The sequence below is a fragment of the Monodon monoceros genome, unplaced genomic scaffold (assembly GCF_005190385.1).
Source record: "Monodon monoceros isolate NGI ecotype Baffin Bay Population unplaced genomic scaffold, NGI_Narwhal_1 Super_Scaffold_5, whole genome shotgun sequence".
Classification (NCBI taxonomy): domain Eukaryota; kingdom Metazoa; phylum Chordata; class Mammalia; order Artiodactyla; family Monodontidae; genus Monodon; species Monodon monoceros.
The window spans coordinates 57,084,901-57,100,259 of record NW_021703782.1 but is presented as its reverse complement, the minus strand read 5'-3'; the positions used below and the strand labels follow the sequence as shown (position 1 = coordinate 57,100,259).

The 15,359-nt window shown below is 35.9% G+C and overlaps 1 protein-coding gene across 2 annotated transcripts in view; it reads left to right on the top strand.

The window, feature by feature from the left end:
* UHRF2 (ubiquitin like with PHD and ring finger domains 2) overlaps positions 1–15,359 on the top strand; it is a 75,073-nt gene that overhangs the window by 22,473 nt on the left and 37,241 nt on the right. For both annotated transcript variants that reach the window (XM_029201954.1, XM_029201955.1), the window contains exon 4: positions 10,692–10,910. In XM_029201954.1, coding sequence (XP_029057787.1) covers positions 10,692–10,910 — 219 coding nt within the window. The remainder of the gene's footprint in view (positions 1–10,691; positions 10,911–15,359) is intronic.

The following is a 15,359-nucleotide window of genomic DNA, read 5'->3' as shown; positions in this document are numbered from 1 at the left end:
CATGGGATTGAGATCAAATGGAAATGTCATAGCATCACTTAGAACTTGGAGGGTAACTTACGCTAGGCTACAATTAAAAGCTCTTCTGGCGAACGTCTTAGGATCATGTTGTCATTGCTGCCAGCATTCTCTTAAGATTTTTTGAGCTATTCTAAGCCTGTGGTGCATGCTTTTGAGTATTCTTAATTATGGCTACTGCAAATAGAAGTCAGTGAGCCAATTCTGAAAAAAATCAAGTGGTATTTTTAGATAAAAGTTGCTGTTCTATAAAGTAACAAAACTGATTTTCTTGAATGTATTGTTGTGATCTATTTCTGAAGGAATCCCAAAAATGTTTTAATGATGTCTGGGTTTTCATGGGAGAAAAGGAATAAGATTTTAAAAAATCAGATCAGAGTGTCATGTTGATCTTGAGTAGGGAGCTATAAATGAGAGGTTTAGTTTCAGAACCCTGGTGCAGTGACCAGTCTCCCCCATTGTTTTTTGGTTGTTACTGACATGTTTGCCAAAGACTTAGAATATTTCCTCTTTCTATGACTTGCAGTGTTCTAAATGGATGATAATCAAAAGGAGGGCAGAAGTTAGATCTTTGACTTTATTGTTGCTCTTCTCTTGTGTTAAAAGATCACTTGGTGCTTAGAAAAATGACTACAGGTATCAGTTAAAATGACTACAGATATCAGTTGATGTCACCTTTTCAAATTTATACATCATTCCTTTACATGAGTGTTTCTCAAAAGGATGGTCAGCAACACTGCTGATTCACCCAGGTACGGTATTTATAATGCAGATTCCTGGGGGATACCAGATCCCACCCCCACTCCCTGCATTGGGTGGGCCTGGGGTAGAGCCCAGGAATCTGCTTTTCAGAAAGCAGCCAGGAGCCTATTAAGTATACAGAGCATTGGTTCTCTTATAGGCTGTATAGTTTTAGTCATTAGAATCAGAATTTGCTTTGAATTCTAGGTCTTTGGTTGAGTTTTTTGCTTTGTTTTCTTTGAACTCATTCAGCTTTAATTTCCTCATCTGTAAATAGCTACTTGACCATGTTCTTTTTTTCCCCTAATAACCTTGAAAAGTATCCAGTAATAATAGTCAGATTTTCTGCTTTTCATTTATTAATAAAGCCAGGTTCTTTTGGTAAGCACTCTTAAATAATTTATCTTTGGCATAGGTATCTTTTAACCTGATTACATTGTTTCCTCTATTAAAACAGTTATACACCATTGTTAACATGTTGCACAAGTGAGATATATTTCCATGTAATATGTAAAGTCCTACTGTAAGCAGTTTTAAGTAAGTTATTTTTGTCTGTGAGTAAGCTTTACATTTAAGGTGTGAAACTGAGTAATGTCATGTTAGATTAAGAAATGCTTTCTTTTTGCATGTAGTATGACATTAAAGATTTGCTAAACTAGAACATGCCTCCAGGTGAATGTTGTCCTTATTTAAGCATTTTAACACCAGGAAGCCATGTTTTGAAGGAAGGTTTCAGTGATAGTACTTTGCTTAATACTGTTTGAGTCTTCTAAAATGCTTAGTTAGCTTACAAGTCACCTAAGGAAATGTACTTTTACTATTTTATAACAAACCTGTTTTAAAAATTGTGCTTAATCAATTTCCCTGAAATTTAATTCCCCAGGTTTTACTCAATGATTTGTTAATTGAAAACACAATTGGTTTTTGCTAAAATGTCACATAGTTCAGGATAATCAAAAGCATGTACTCTGAAGGATATCTCTAAAAGACATCTAAAGAGTATTTGGAGCAATGAAAATGTTACTGGGAAAACAAGCTTAAGGATATTTAAGGCTTATCTGAGAATGTAGACTTTATAACACCAAAGTGTTTCTAAATTCTCAAAGATGCAGAGTAGCTAACTAGAATAAACTTATACCTGTATTTGGGGTAATACCTTGACTCCAGGTTCTAAGAACAGGTCATGTAGAATAGGAGAAAAAAAGGACCCTAGTCTTATCCTTCCACAGCTGTATGTTGGCTCTTGGCACAGTGTAGTCAGCTTCAGTATGTTCCTTCTTCTCTGCTTCCGGTCTTTGGGGATATCTTGAGCCCTGTTTTAGAAGTTTTTCAAGCTTCTAACACTTCCCAAAATGTTTCAGTCTCCTGCAGTTTTCGCCAGTGCAAATGCTGGAAGAAGTCAGCGCTTGGACCAATTTGTAGAATTTGCAGTGGTTATCTTCAGCCATACATTAGACTTCATGGGAGGCAGGGAATGCTGTGTTGGAGGCTGCCTATACTTAAAAAGACTTTCTCTTGTGTACTTGTATAAGTAACTGGAGCTAACTACAAGTTTCTTCGTTTTAAGAAATCCAAAAACATAATCTTTAAAACGCCTTTTTCTTATTATCTCTGTATAGAATTCTTTGTTCCCACTTAACTACCATAAAACACAGTGGTCACAGTTTATTACATTTTATTAAGAGCTTTAGTTATACAAAAGATTTTTCTATTTAATGAGTTGCATGTTTCCAAACATCTGTAGGCCTGGTATATCCCAAACACACTAAAGTTTGAACATGGTATCTGCTTCTCAATGAAAACTTGCTATTTTGTAGTGTTAAGTTCTGTGATAGAAAAATGCACAACTAGCTTTTAGAGTAACTAAAGTTCTGAGATTATAAGGTAGAGAAGATACTTCTGTATTCCTGAAGGAGAGCCACAGGATACCAAGGATAAGGAGGTACAAAATACAGGGTTACCTAAGGGTAGATTAGTATGGCTGGGGTGTAGGAGATATGTGGTGAGTAGTAAGAAATGAAACTAAAGGTGAATAAAGATTTCAAGTTAAACATGGCAGATTAAGTTGCATGTTTGTCTCCACTCCTTCTTACACCCTCCTAGAAGACAGTAAAAGAATAAATGCATAAACCCCCGAGGACAAAAAATATGATAGAAGTAAGACACAGAAGAGAAAGCAACAAAATTTTGGAAGGTAAGAAGCTAATGGGTAAATGATGCGTAACTTAGGCCAGAAAAAGCTGAAACCTAAAGATAAGCCAACAACAAGCAAGTAAATTGACATCGAAGAACCTTTGGAAGGTTCAGACCTTGGATTTACCAGGTACTTTGGACGTAGGCATATGGAATAAAACTGAGGAGAAGAGGATTGGTTTATTTATATGAAAGAGCATTTTAATCACTTCTACCCCACTCAAGGCTTAAATCAAGAAAGAGGAAAACATGGTATTCAGGAAATAGGATTCAACGCAGGAAGTAATGAAAGGAGATCCCAGCATGACAGCTGTGGAACAGGTCTAAGCCTGAAGAGCAAGTTTTCCAGATTAGAATAGGACAGAGGTCTCTAGAAGATGTTTTGCAACCCAGAACACTAGTAGAGTACCTGAAATGTCTGAACGTAGAAGAGTTTTAACACCTGTGGCAGAATGGGGATAATTAATATGTACATGGAAAATTAAGCAAGTAGCAACCAAAAAGAAGAGTTAAGTACTCAACAGAAAACAAAGTTATGAAAGAAAGGATTTATAATTAAAGCATACTTCATTAGTTAGCTATGAACACTTATTTAGTCAACATGTAAAAAAAAATATTGTAAAAAATACTGATTTTTACAAACAACTTGGTTTGTATAACATGCTTAAGAGCAAGAAATTTTGTCAATCCCTGCAAGATTATAAGTCCTAGAGCCAGGTGATCAGAGTTTGAGTCATGTCTCTGCTTCTTACTCCTGTCCAAGTAAGTTAACTTCTGTGCCACATCTGTAAAATGGGGATAGAATAGTGCCTCCCTCTATCCTAAGAGGTAAATATGTTAACACTTAGAGCAGTGCCTTGTGTTAGTAATTATAAGGAAGAAGAGATAGAGGCAAATGAGCTGTACATCAGGGATGGGTAGAATAACAGTTTGAAGTAAAAAGCAATGTGTAAGCATGTTACTTTAAAATATGCTGGAAAATAAAAGAAATAGCTAAAAGTTAAACAGTTGCATCGGGGGAGTAGAAATCAGTGTGGTGGACTGGGGCAGGAGGCTGCTTGTCCTCTCTGTAAGCCTTGAATGTTAACTTAGAGTTTTGTACTCTTGTGGGAAAACTTCAAAAAGTGGGAAGAGCCTTTTGTTTGGATTTTAACTTGAAGCGCAGAGCATTTTATTTTTTATTGTAGAAATCTTTAAACTTATGCAGAGGTTGAGAGAAAGAACTCACCACCTAGCTTCAATCATTATGAACTCCTGGCCAATCTTGTTTAATCCGTACCGGCATCCCCAAGCACCACCACTGGATTATTTTGAAGCAAGTACCAAATCTTAAGTTTTTTCAACCAGAAATAGCCTTAGCAGTTGTGGTGGGCACAGTGCTCAGATCTTCAAGACAGAACTTGCTGACCTGCAAGGAATGAATGCAGTTAAGTGATAACTTTTAGCCACAGCACTTTTGATATCTGTGACAGTGTTTGAGCCAAAGCCACACTCTTTCTTGGCATCCTCCAGCTGGTGACTAAGTGTGGCAGCAGTTCTAGGGCCTGGCAATTATGCCCAACATTGCTCCAGAGCTCACGATTGGATTGGCGAAGATTTTGTTTGTATCACACTCTCATGTTTCTCTTTCTCAACCCTCTTTTCCTCTCCTTTCAAAGTGAAAGACAGCATCGTGGTCTAAGGGCTATTGCTTCCTAGTCCTACTCTTTCTATTTTTCGTAGGTTCATCCTGATCTCGACATCTTTTTTCTCAGTTGAATACTGTAAAAGGATTCTTTTTAAAGTGTGCAGAAGACAGCTAACATCAGGCCAGAGATTTACTACTCTTGTTTTTTGTTTGTTTGTTTGTTTTTTGTGGTATGTGGGCCTCTCACTGTTGTGGCCTCTCCCGTTGCGGAGCACAGGCTCCGGACGCGCAGGCTCAACGGCCATGGCTCACGGGCCCAGCCGGTCTGCGGCATGTGGGATCTTCCTGGACCGGGGCACGAACCCGTGTCCCCTGCATCGGCAGGCGGACTCTCAACCACTGCGCCACCAGGGAAGCCTGATTTACTACTCTTTAAAAGGTCTGTGTGTGGTTGACCTTTGGCTGGTGTTGGGGAACTTAACTTTCAGGAGGATTCTCATCATTCCTTGACAAAAATGGTTCACTCTGCACAAACTCTGCAAAAAAATATATTATTTATGCCGAACACCTGCTTCTGGGAGTCTGGAATTTTGGTATGTGCTAGACATTGAGTGCTGATGTGATGAATCCCTAATAAAAATCTTGAGCATTCTTCACTGTACACCCCTGGTAGTAACATTACACACATGTTGTTGTATTCTGGACATATTAAGCACATTTTGTGTGACTACTGGGAGCGGACTCCTTGAGCTTGCACCGGGTTTCCTCTAGGCTTGATTCCATGTGCCTTTTTCCTTTGCTGAATTTGCTTTGTATCCTTTCATTGTAGTAAATCATAGCCATGGGAAGAACTATGTGCTCTCCTGTGAGAATAAGTCATTGATCCTGGGATGGGGACCCTAAAGCATTAAAAAAAAATCCACACGAAATTTACAATAATTCCTTAAAATCAAATAACCAGTCAATGTTCAGACTGACTTATTTTTTAAAAATGTACTTGGGATTTACAGATAAGGATCAAAATTAAGATCCATCCATTGCATGTAGTTGATAGGTTAAGTCTCAACCTACAGGTTTCCCCTATTCTTTCTTCCTTGCTATTTATTTGTACAAGTGACAGTTTATTCAGTTTTCCCACAGTCTGAACTTTACTGATTACATTTCTGTAGTGGTATTTAATATGTTCCTCTGTTAATGTTAGTTTCCTGAAAGTTTATACAGTCTTCCCTTGGTATCCATGGGGGATTGGTTCCAGGACCTCCACGCATACCAAAATCCATGGATGCTCAAGTCCCTTATATAAAATGTCATATTTGCATATAACCTATGCATATCCTCTTGTATACTTTAAATCATGTCAGATTACTTATAATACCTAATACAATGTAAATGCTATATAAATAGTTGCTTGAGCCTGGCAAATTGAACTGCCTTTTGGAACTTTCTGGAATTTTTTTCTGAATATTTTCAATCAGTGGTTGGTTGACTGGATGCAGAACCCATGAGTATAGAGGGACGACTGTACTTAGAGGCTTGATTGGTTTTAAATTTCATTATTTGTTAAAACTAGTTTAGAGATGGTATTTATTTACCTATTACATGGCATTGGGAGGCACATAATACCTGCTTCTTTGTTTTTTTGTTGTAAGATTTGGGTGTTGTCTGCCTGATACATCCATTGTGAAATTTGCTGCCAGCTTTTACTAGTTTTAGTAGCCATCAGTCTTTACCTACAGCCACTATTTTATGAAATGTAGTAAAAATAGTGATACCTCATTCCTTCATTTATTAGCCATAATTTTTTCATAAGGAGCTTTCCTCAACAAGCAGTTGGTTCATATACAAAAGGTAGGATAAACTATTGATTCTTGAACTTATTCAGTGTTCAGAATGAATAAATTCCCTAGCATCCTCCAGAGGTTGGTCAGTGAGATTTTTACTAAGTCTCATTATGAGCTAATGGATTTTAATACTTGTTTTACTCTAGCTCAGTTCTTTTTGGTGCCCAAATTGTCTCATCTCTGGCCTGTGGAGGCTCCTTCAGGTTGAACCTGACATAATGAGGGTTTCTTTGCATTCAGGTACAATAGGAAGTCCCAAGCTCTTCTATTTCCTGCCCAGGCCTGGATTCAGCCATTTCTTTAAGGAGCCCTAGTTCTTTTTGTAAGAGCGTATAGTCAGCTGTTCATTGATACTTGTTTTGATCATGTTTCTAGGTCATAACATTGGAAACAGCTAGGAAATGTTTGTATTGATATTTCCAATTAATTTTAGAGTTGAGGGATTATCATTTAATATCCTTAATCTCTTATTTTTTCTCTTACCTTGAAAATCACGGTTTCTATTAATGTCACCACTGACTTGTTTTATTTTACTCATAAGATGGTTTCAGACTAACAGTACCAATATTGCAAACAATATGATTAGTGAAAAGTTGGTATGTTTTTTACTTTGTCCTTAGTAAACGGATATAACCCCATTAATAATGTATAGTTAGTGTATTTTCAAGTCACTTGTAATGGTATTTCTCAGTAGTTAAGTCACTTTTTTTATTTTGCTTTTGGTTTTTAGGGATTTCTCACATTTTGTAAATTCTGTTTTTATAATCAAGTGAAACATTAAACGATCCTATAGGTAAAACTTCAAAACAAGTACATTAAGAAAAAAAGTGTCCATCTTGGTTCCTTCTACCTTATTTCTTACCTCTTTTTGTAGTAACTAAATGAGTTTTTGTTTATCCTTCTGTCTCAAAATATATGTATGTATGTGATTATTTGTATACTCACAAATACATACTACACACTTATATATGTACAAGTACGTATTTCCACACACACTCATTAGGTAGAAAGCACACATAAATGCTGTTTGCATCTTGGTCTTTTTTTTAGTTAATGTCTCTCCATAGCAGATGTCATATTCCTTTTTACAGGAGAATAATATTCCATTATATAATTGTATCATATAGTAAGTAGTTTCCTATTATGGACATTTGATTATTTCTAGTCCTGCTGTTACAGATAGTGCAGCTATAAATAGCCTTGTGTATGTGTCTTTTCCTGGGGTTTTATGTACTTAACGTTTGGGATACATTCCTAGAAGTGGAATTCCTGGATCAAAAGGTAAATATATAGGCAATTTTGCTGTGTATTGCCAAATTCCCTTCTACAAGGAGACAGTACCACTTTGTATTCCTATCAGCAATGTAAGAATGCCTGTTTTCCCACAGCCTATGAACAAATTGTTATCAGATGTCACAAAATGTTTTAAGCAGATCTGTGTTTTAGAATCTTTGGCAAAAGTATAATGGAGTCTAAGGTGTAATCCTAAAGACAGGGAGTTGTGTTAGCCTTGACAGTAGTCTCAGAGAAATGCAGGCCTTCACTAAGGGTACAGTTCCATTAAATAAGTGTTAACAGTATATAGCATAAGGAGGACTTAGTAACTGGATGGAGGAATTGGGGATAACTCCAGTTTGTGGGAGTATGATGCTGTTGCTCAATATTCTCTAAATTTTCAGATTATGGGATGGGGGAATTTCTTGAATTTGAGGTGCTCCTGAGACATACGTGTTAGAGATGTAGTTGGATATGTGAATCTGAAGAGAGAATTTTGGGTTAGAACAGAGCTTCTGAGTCATCACTCTATGTGATGTTAAGATATGTGTAGATGAAGATGCCCAAGAAAAGAATAATAGTGATATTTGAGTCTGGGCGTGTTCTTGACTTTGGTAAAAGTAGTTTTTGGGTCCCTTCTATATCTTTTTATACAGCAACTGACTTATCATCTCTGGGTAGCATTAGAAAAAGTATACTTCACTTTCATGACTTTTACACACTTACTGTATACATAAAGATGATGTATTCATATGTTCGAATTCTTTAATTCTGAAATCATACTTAGTTTCAGGGCAAACAGCTTAAATTCCTTTGCTCTGATGTAGGCAATGATTTATTTTAACTCATCTCCAATAAACATGATTTTAAAAGTTTGTTACAAATATTTCCATTCATGGTATCTAATTTTGGCAATCATAGGTAAATGGAGAGCTTTTTACCAGTGAAATACACTTTTTTACTGTGTTAATCATACAGGGATATATGATAATGTCATGATGTAAAAATCACAATACATCTGAGAAAAGGATCTCATCTAAAAGAATAGTTTTCTATCCTTTATGGCCTTAAGAATATTTAATCAGGAAACAAATTCACAACTTTAGATTTAGAAAAGCCCTAAAATATCTAGTTACAAGTCTTCTCCATTTTAGTTCTCAGAACAGCCATATGAGGTAGTTACCATTAGGTACGTTTTACACATGAGAGGTAGTCATATGTAAACTAAACACATGTAAAACAGCGAAGTTTAGTAACTTTCCCAAGGATACACGGTAGTAGGAAGCTAAAATGGAATTTAAACCCAGGCAGGTTGAATATAGAACATATTTTGAGTGAAGAGACCAGTATGATAAAGGATTCAAAACCTTATGTAAGTTGAAGGAAATTCACTTGAAATGTTTTATACTTAGAAGATAGAGGAGGGCAGGTGACAGACTTAGACTGTCAAGGATTAGGTCTTTCGTGGAGAGAGTATATAGATTTCTTCATGGCACTTAAGCTATGGAATTCATTCTGTGTTTATCTTTGATCCAGTATCAAGTATATTCTCTTTCCTATGTCAGAGCTATGTGAAGACAGAATGGTTTTTCTTAGGGTTAAAGCTGGCCTCTCATCACTTAGCATCCGAGCAGAGGTTGCATGGTTATTTGGGAGGCTTGTGGTAAAGGGGAATTATAGTACTGAGAGGGTAAATGGACCAGATCGTTTCTGAGGCCGCTTGCTAATCCTGAGATTTTTCTTTCCCCAATTTACTAAAATTTGAAGAAACTTGATTAAAATTCTACCCAGGGTTAATATCCATTTATTATAAATGAGTTAGATATACTGTGAGGGTCCTAGGCCTGTATAGTACTTGTTTGATTTGGAAGAGCCAAGGCTAGCTGCTAGAGCTGCTTCCAACTTGAGGCCCACTTAAATTTTGAGTAGGCCGCTCAGTTGGTTAAGGGTTAATGGTTTCTTCCCTTAGTTTTCTACATTGTTAATGCTGTCACAGAACCGTATGATATTTAACTATTCTTGTGTTTCTGCAGCACAGTAGCTTATCAAACTTGAGTATGCTTGAGAATTTCTGAGAAGATTTGTGAAAATAGATCACTGGGCCTCACTCCCGGCGTTTCTGAGTCAGATCAGAAGTGGAGCCTAAGAGTCTGCATTTATAGCATGTTCACAGATGGAACCACCGGTTTGAGAGCCACTGCTATAGTAGTTTGGCCTTTCTCAGTAGATTGAGTTTTCCAAGAGCAGGAACCAGATATTACTCATTTCTTTTAGCAAGCAATACATAAAGGCAACAGATCTTAATTTTATAGAAACCATTATGGACTGTTACATTGCTGTTTTGGGCCTATGGATACCAGATGTTAGGCCAAAAAGTAAAGCTTTAAGTTTGGGTCAGGTTTAGGTTTGTTAAGTTTACATTTAGAAATTCAAGTAAGATCAAGATTCTGCTAGATTTCTTTCACATGGTTCTACTTTCTGATACATACAAAATTCCAGGATTTTTTGCTCTTGTTTTTTCATTTTGCCATTACTAGGCAGCTAGCTACATGTAAGAACTGAAATCTTATCTTTCTCTTTCTGGAAAAATGGAGGCCATTGAAAATGTACTAGGTTTATGTTCTTATTATGCGTAAAGCAAATTGCAGAACTTGATGAACTGGTTCCAAGTTCAGGAGGAGGTCAGCATCTAGTCTTATTAAAGTAATTTTTAAACATGGGTTAAGAAAATGTGGAAAAGAGGAACTTGGGTTTTTTACTTACCCTACTCTTTATTCCCTATCACCACCACCATCCCCAAGCTAGCAAAGAATGACTTACTAAGATTTTAGCAAGACTTGTTTATTCTGGCAGTTAAAATCAGGGATAAATATCATTTACTTTAAGTGCCATTAAGAATAATATGATTAGGTTTTTATACATGTTGCATATAATTTTAGTCTTCCTTGGTGATAATCATAAGCAGTGTTCTGTGATTCTTTTTTCTCTATTCTCAGGTATCCGGAAAGTGGTACTGTAGAAATAAATGTCAAGGATCTTCGACCACGAGCTAGAACCACTTTGAAATGGAACGAACTAAATGTCGGTGATGTGGTAATGGTTAATTACAATGTAGAAAGTCCTAGTAATAGAGGATTTTGGTTTGATGCAGAAATTACCACACTGAAGACGATCTCAAGGACCAAAAAAGAACTTCGTGTGACTGTTTTCTTGGGGTAAGATTCTCTTCACTGATGCCATTTAATTACTGAATTGAGTGTAATTTTTAGGTATTAAACACACGTTCTTTAGTAAAAAGAAAAAAAAAGATGGAATCTATGAAAGATGGAAATTTCCATACTAGAAGAAAACTTAATAAATTCTTGAGAATTTTTTATTAAGAATGGCCCTTAAATCTCCATTGTTACTTTAAGGCTGGAGGTATTATTTGAAAGCACTTTGGAAATAATTGAATATCTTATTAGAGAAATTCTTGCCTACCCCACAGGATTCTCCTAGGTTAAACCAATAATATACAAAAGCATTTCAATAGCTATGGTTGCTATGAGGATCTATGTTGATATAACACCAGTGAATGTCTACCTAGGCAGCTGTCTGCTGGACTTGCAAGGTAGCAAAAATTTTCTTTTATAGTAATTTAAGAACTTAAAACAAGCTTAATGAAGAGAATTCAAAATGTAAAATGTCACCCAAGATTTCACATTACTCAGATATTTCCATTGTTAATTCTTTAAGAAATACTTTTAGATGTTTCCTTCAGGTGATAAAGTACTATGCATTGTTTCAAAGCTACCTTTTTACACTTGGGGAAATAGTAAACATCATTTTGTGTTCAGTTCTTCTGAATGAAGTGTATTGGATAAATAGTCACTAATTTACTTTTTTAAAAAGGCTGTTAAAAGTATTTCCAGTTCTTTATTACAATGTTTAAGTAAACAACTTTGTGTATATGTTTTTGTGCATTTCTTTTCTTTAGAATGAATTATTAGAAGTACATTTGTTGTGTTGAGCATGGGGGATACTAGAAAGACCCTGACAGTTTCCTTTTACTTAAGGGAAGCAGCCAAACTAACATTTCTTGTCAAGTTCTGGTTAACTGATTATATATATTATGTATTATATATAATGGACATATATTATCATATCTGTTATAACATGGAGGTGACAAATCTAAGATCAAGCATCTGCTTATGATTAATAATATAAAGCAGGGGTTGGTAAACTATGTCCCACTGGCTACCTGTTTTATGAAAATAAAGTTTTGTTGGAACACAGTGATCCCCATTTATGTATTGGCCACGGCTGGTTTTTTGTGTGTGTGCTCAACAGCATTGTTGAGTGGTTGCACATGAGGCTTACAGAATCTTGAACTACTTACTCTCTGACCCTTCATGGGAAAAGTTTGCTGACTCCTAAGATAAAGAAAAAGAATATTGTGAGCTTATCTTTTAGAAAACAGTTTCAGAAATTTGTACAACCACAAGTGTGATTCTATTGCCAGGCTAAGGACGTAACAATTAACAGAGTTCTAAGCAACTTGAAATTCTGATATGGATACATATCATGAAGGAAAGGAGAAAGCATCTACATAAATTAGTTATCTAGGGACTCTTATAATGTTCTTGAGTGTAGGAAGTGGAAAGAAGCATGTTTACACAATGGGAAGAGATAACAGTACTCATAACATTGAGCTAAAAAAGCTTGCTATTTAAAACATGTTTTCCTGAGTAATTATGAGGTACAGTTAGAGTGGAGCATTCTGGCTTTAGGGACTAGAACTAAGATTGAGTGAAAATAATAGATAGGCAAATATTGGCTCATGAGAAAATGATTATATGATGGCTATCCCAAAGTAAAACACACTGTCCTATAAAGGATTATGTTTGCTGTCATTTAGGCTTTTACTAGACATGTTAGGGATACAAGAGTCAAAAAGGAGTCACTGTGGCTTGTGGATGGGAATTTTTTTTCATTGTTAGAAATCTTTTCCCTTCACTGGAAAGAATGGATAAATAACCAGAGGGAAAGTATAAATATATTCTGCTGTTGATAGTTTGGGGCTGTTACAAGCAGTGCTGCCGTGACATTATACCTCTGTCCTGGTGCTTATGTGCGTTAGTTTCTGTAGGATGTGTCTTGTCTAGAAGTAGAATTGCTGGGTTGTAGAAGTTGTGCATCTTTAACTTTAATAGATAGGACCAAATATTTAAGTGGTTGTACCAGATTGCACTTCCACAGTAGTATGAGAGTTCCCATTGCTCTGCATTCTTAACCACACTTATTTTGTCAGGCTTGAGTTTTTGCTAGTCAGGTGGGTATATAATAGTATTCCATTGTGGCTTTGATTTACATTTCCCTGACTATTAATGAGATTGAGAACCGTTATGTTTATTGGCAATTTGGATATATCTTGTAAGGATCCTGTTTCAAATATTGGTGCGTGTTGTTGTAGCTAATTAGGTAGTCTGTCTCACTGATTTTTAGGAGTTCTAGAGAACTCCTAAAGTAGAGTAGGGACTTGACCATTTCAGTTACATGTGGAGAAAATGTCTACTCCAATTCTGTGGCTTATCTTTTTTCCCTATGTTTGAGTAGTAGTCGTAATTTTAAGGGGTTGAATTTCTCAAAAATTTTCCCTAATGCTTATACTTTCTGTGTCTTGCTTTAAGAAACCTACTGGGGGTTGGTCAGGGTTGGGGATAGGTGAGGGTGGTCAAAAGGTACAAACTTGCAGTTATATGATATATAAGTTCTAGGGATGTAATATACAGCATGGCAACTATAGTTAACAATACTGTACTGTATATTTGAAAGCTGCTTAGAGAGTAGATCTTTAAAGTTTTCATCACAAGGGAAAAAATATTGTAAATGTGAGGTGATGGATGTTAACTAAACTTTTTGTGGTAATCATTGTCAATATATACATATATCAAATCATTATGTTGTATACCTTGAACTTATACAATGGTATGTCAATTATATCTCAATAAAACATAGAGTGGGGTGGAGGGGAGAAACTTTACTCAGAAAACATAAAGATATTCTCCATTATTACCTTATAAAAGCTTAATATTTACCTTTTTTAGATCTTTAATCCACTTGAAGTAGGTCTTTTTGTACAGTGTGAGGTAAGGGTTAGACTTAATACATATGAATAATCATTTTTCCTGGTATCATTTATTGAAAAGCCCATTTTCCCCTCATTGATCTTCAGTATCACCTCATCACATATCTTTTTGTGTGTGTGTGTGTGTGTGGTACACGGACCTCTCACTATTGTGGCCTCTCCCATTGCGGAGCACAGGCTCTGGACGTGCAGGCCCAGCAGCCATGGCTCACAGGCCCAGCCGCTCCACGGCATGTGGGATCTTCCCAGACCGGGGCACAAACCCTTGTCCCCTGCATCGGCAGGTGGACTCTCAACCACTGTGCCTCCAGGGAAGCCCCACATATCTTTATATTTGATGCATCCATCTGGTCTCTATTCTGTATCATTGGTCTGTTTTGAGTGTCCTTATATAAGTTCCATGCTTTCATAATATGACAGAGCAGGTCTTCTACCTTGTGCTTCAATAGTTCTTCTCTGTTCTTAGCTCTGTGTAATTTCATTCGGGTTTTCTAGTCATTTTGGTAATTTCTACATAAAAACCATTGGGAATTTGATAGGTACTCCATTAAATGTAATCCATGGGTGTGATTTCTCTCCATTTACTTAGGTCTTTATTATGATTTTTGTCATGTTTTTATTAGGTGGAACCATATGAAATGTTTTTATAGATTCAAAATATTTGAATGTTGGCCATTATATGGTTCAGCCTTATATAATTCTCTCCAGAGGTCTGATCTTATGTGTCTGTTATCCTTATTTAACCTCAGATACCACTTGTTATTATAAATCCTTTTTCAATTTCATTTTTCTCTTTGTTACTGGTATATAAGTAACCTTTGATTTTGGATCCATTAGCCTTACTAGAGTTAATAATTTTAATTCACATGTAGATTGTTTCAGGATTTTTATAATTGTAATCTGTGAATTATGACATTTTTGTGTTGTAGTTTTCCTTTGATTGCTAACTCTTGTCTTCATTCACCAGTTGCCTGTTAGTACATTGCTGAAAGGAGGTGGTGAGAGCAGGCATCTTTTTTTTTCTCCTGATATCCCTTTGAAAGTTTTACCAGTAATTATAATGTTTGACAGGTATTTTGTAGGTATGCTTTCCTGGACTTGGTTTGACAATATTTTGTATAGGATTTTTGCATTTAGGTTAATGAGTGAAATTTGTATATTAACTTTCCTATCTTAGCTATCCTTTCCAAATTATGTTGGTTTTATAAAATTACCGTGTGCTGTAATATTTTTCTATTTTATGGTAGAGTTTTGTGTCCTTTGCTTGAATGTTAAAACTTCTCAGTAAAGTCCTTTGGGGCTGAGTTTTTGTGGGAAGGTTTTTTGATTTCTGTAATGATTATAGAGCTATTCAGATTTTCTATTCTTGAAATAGGATTTAATTTTCTAGGAACCTATTTTAATTTTAGTTTATTGTCATAAGTTTGGATAGCCTCATCTTTTAACCTGTATAGTCTTTGTTAATGTTGTTCCCTTTTTCATTCCTGAGTTTAGTTTGTGATTTAATCTCACCAAAGGTTTATCAGTTTTACTATAC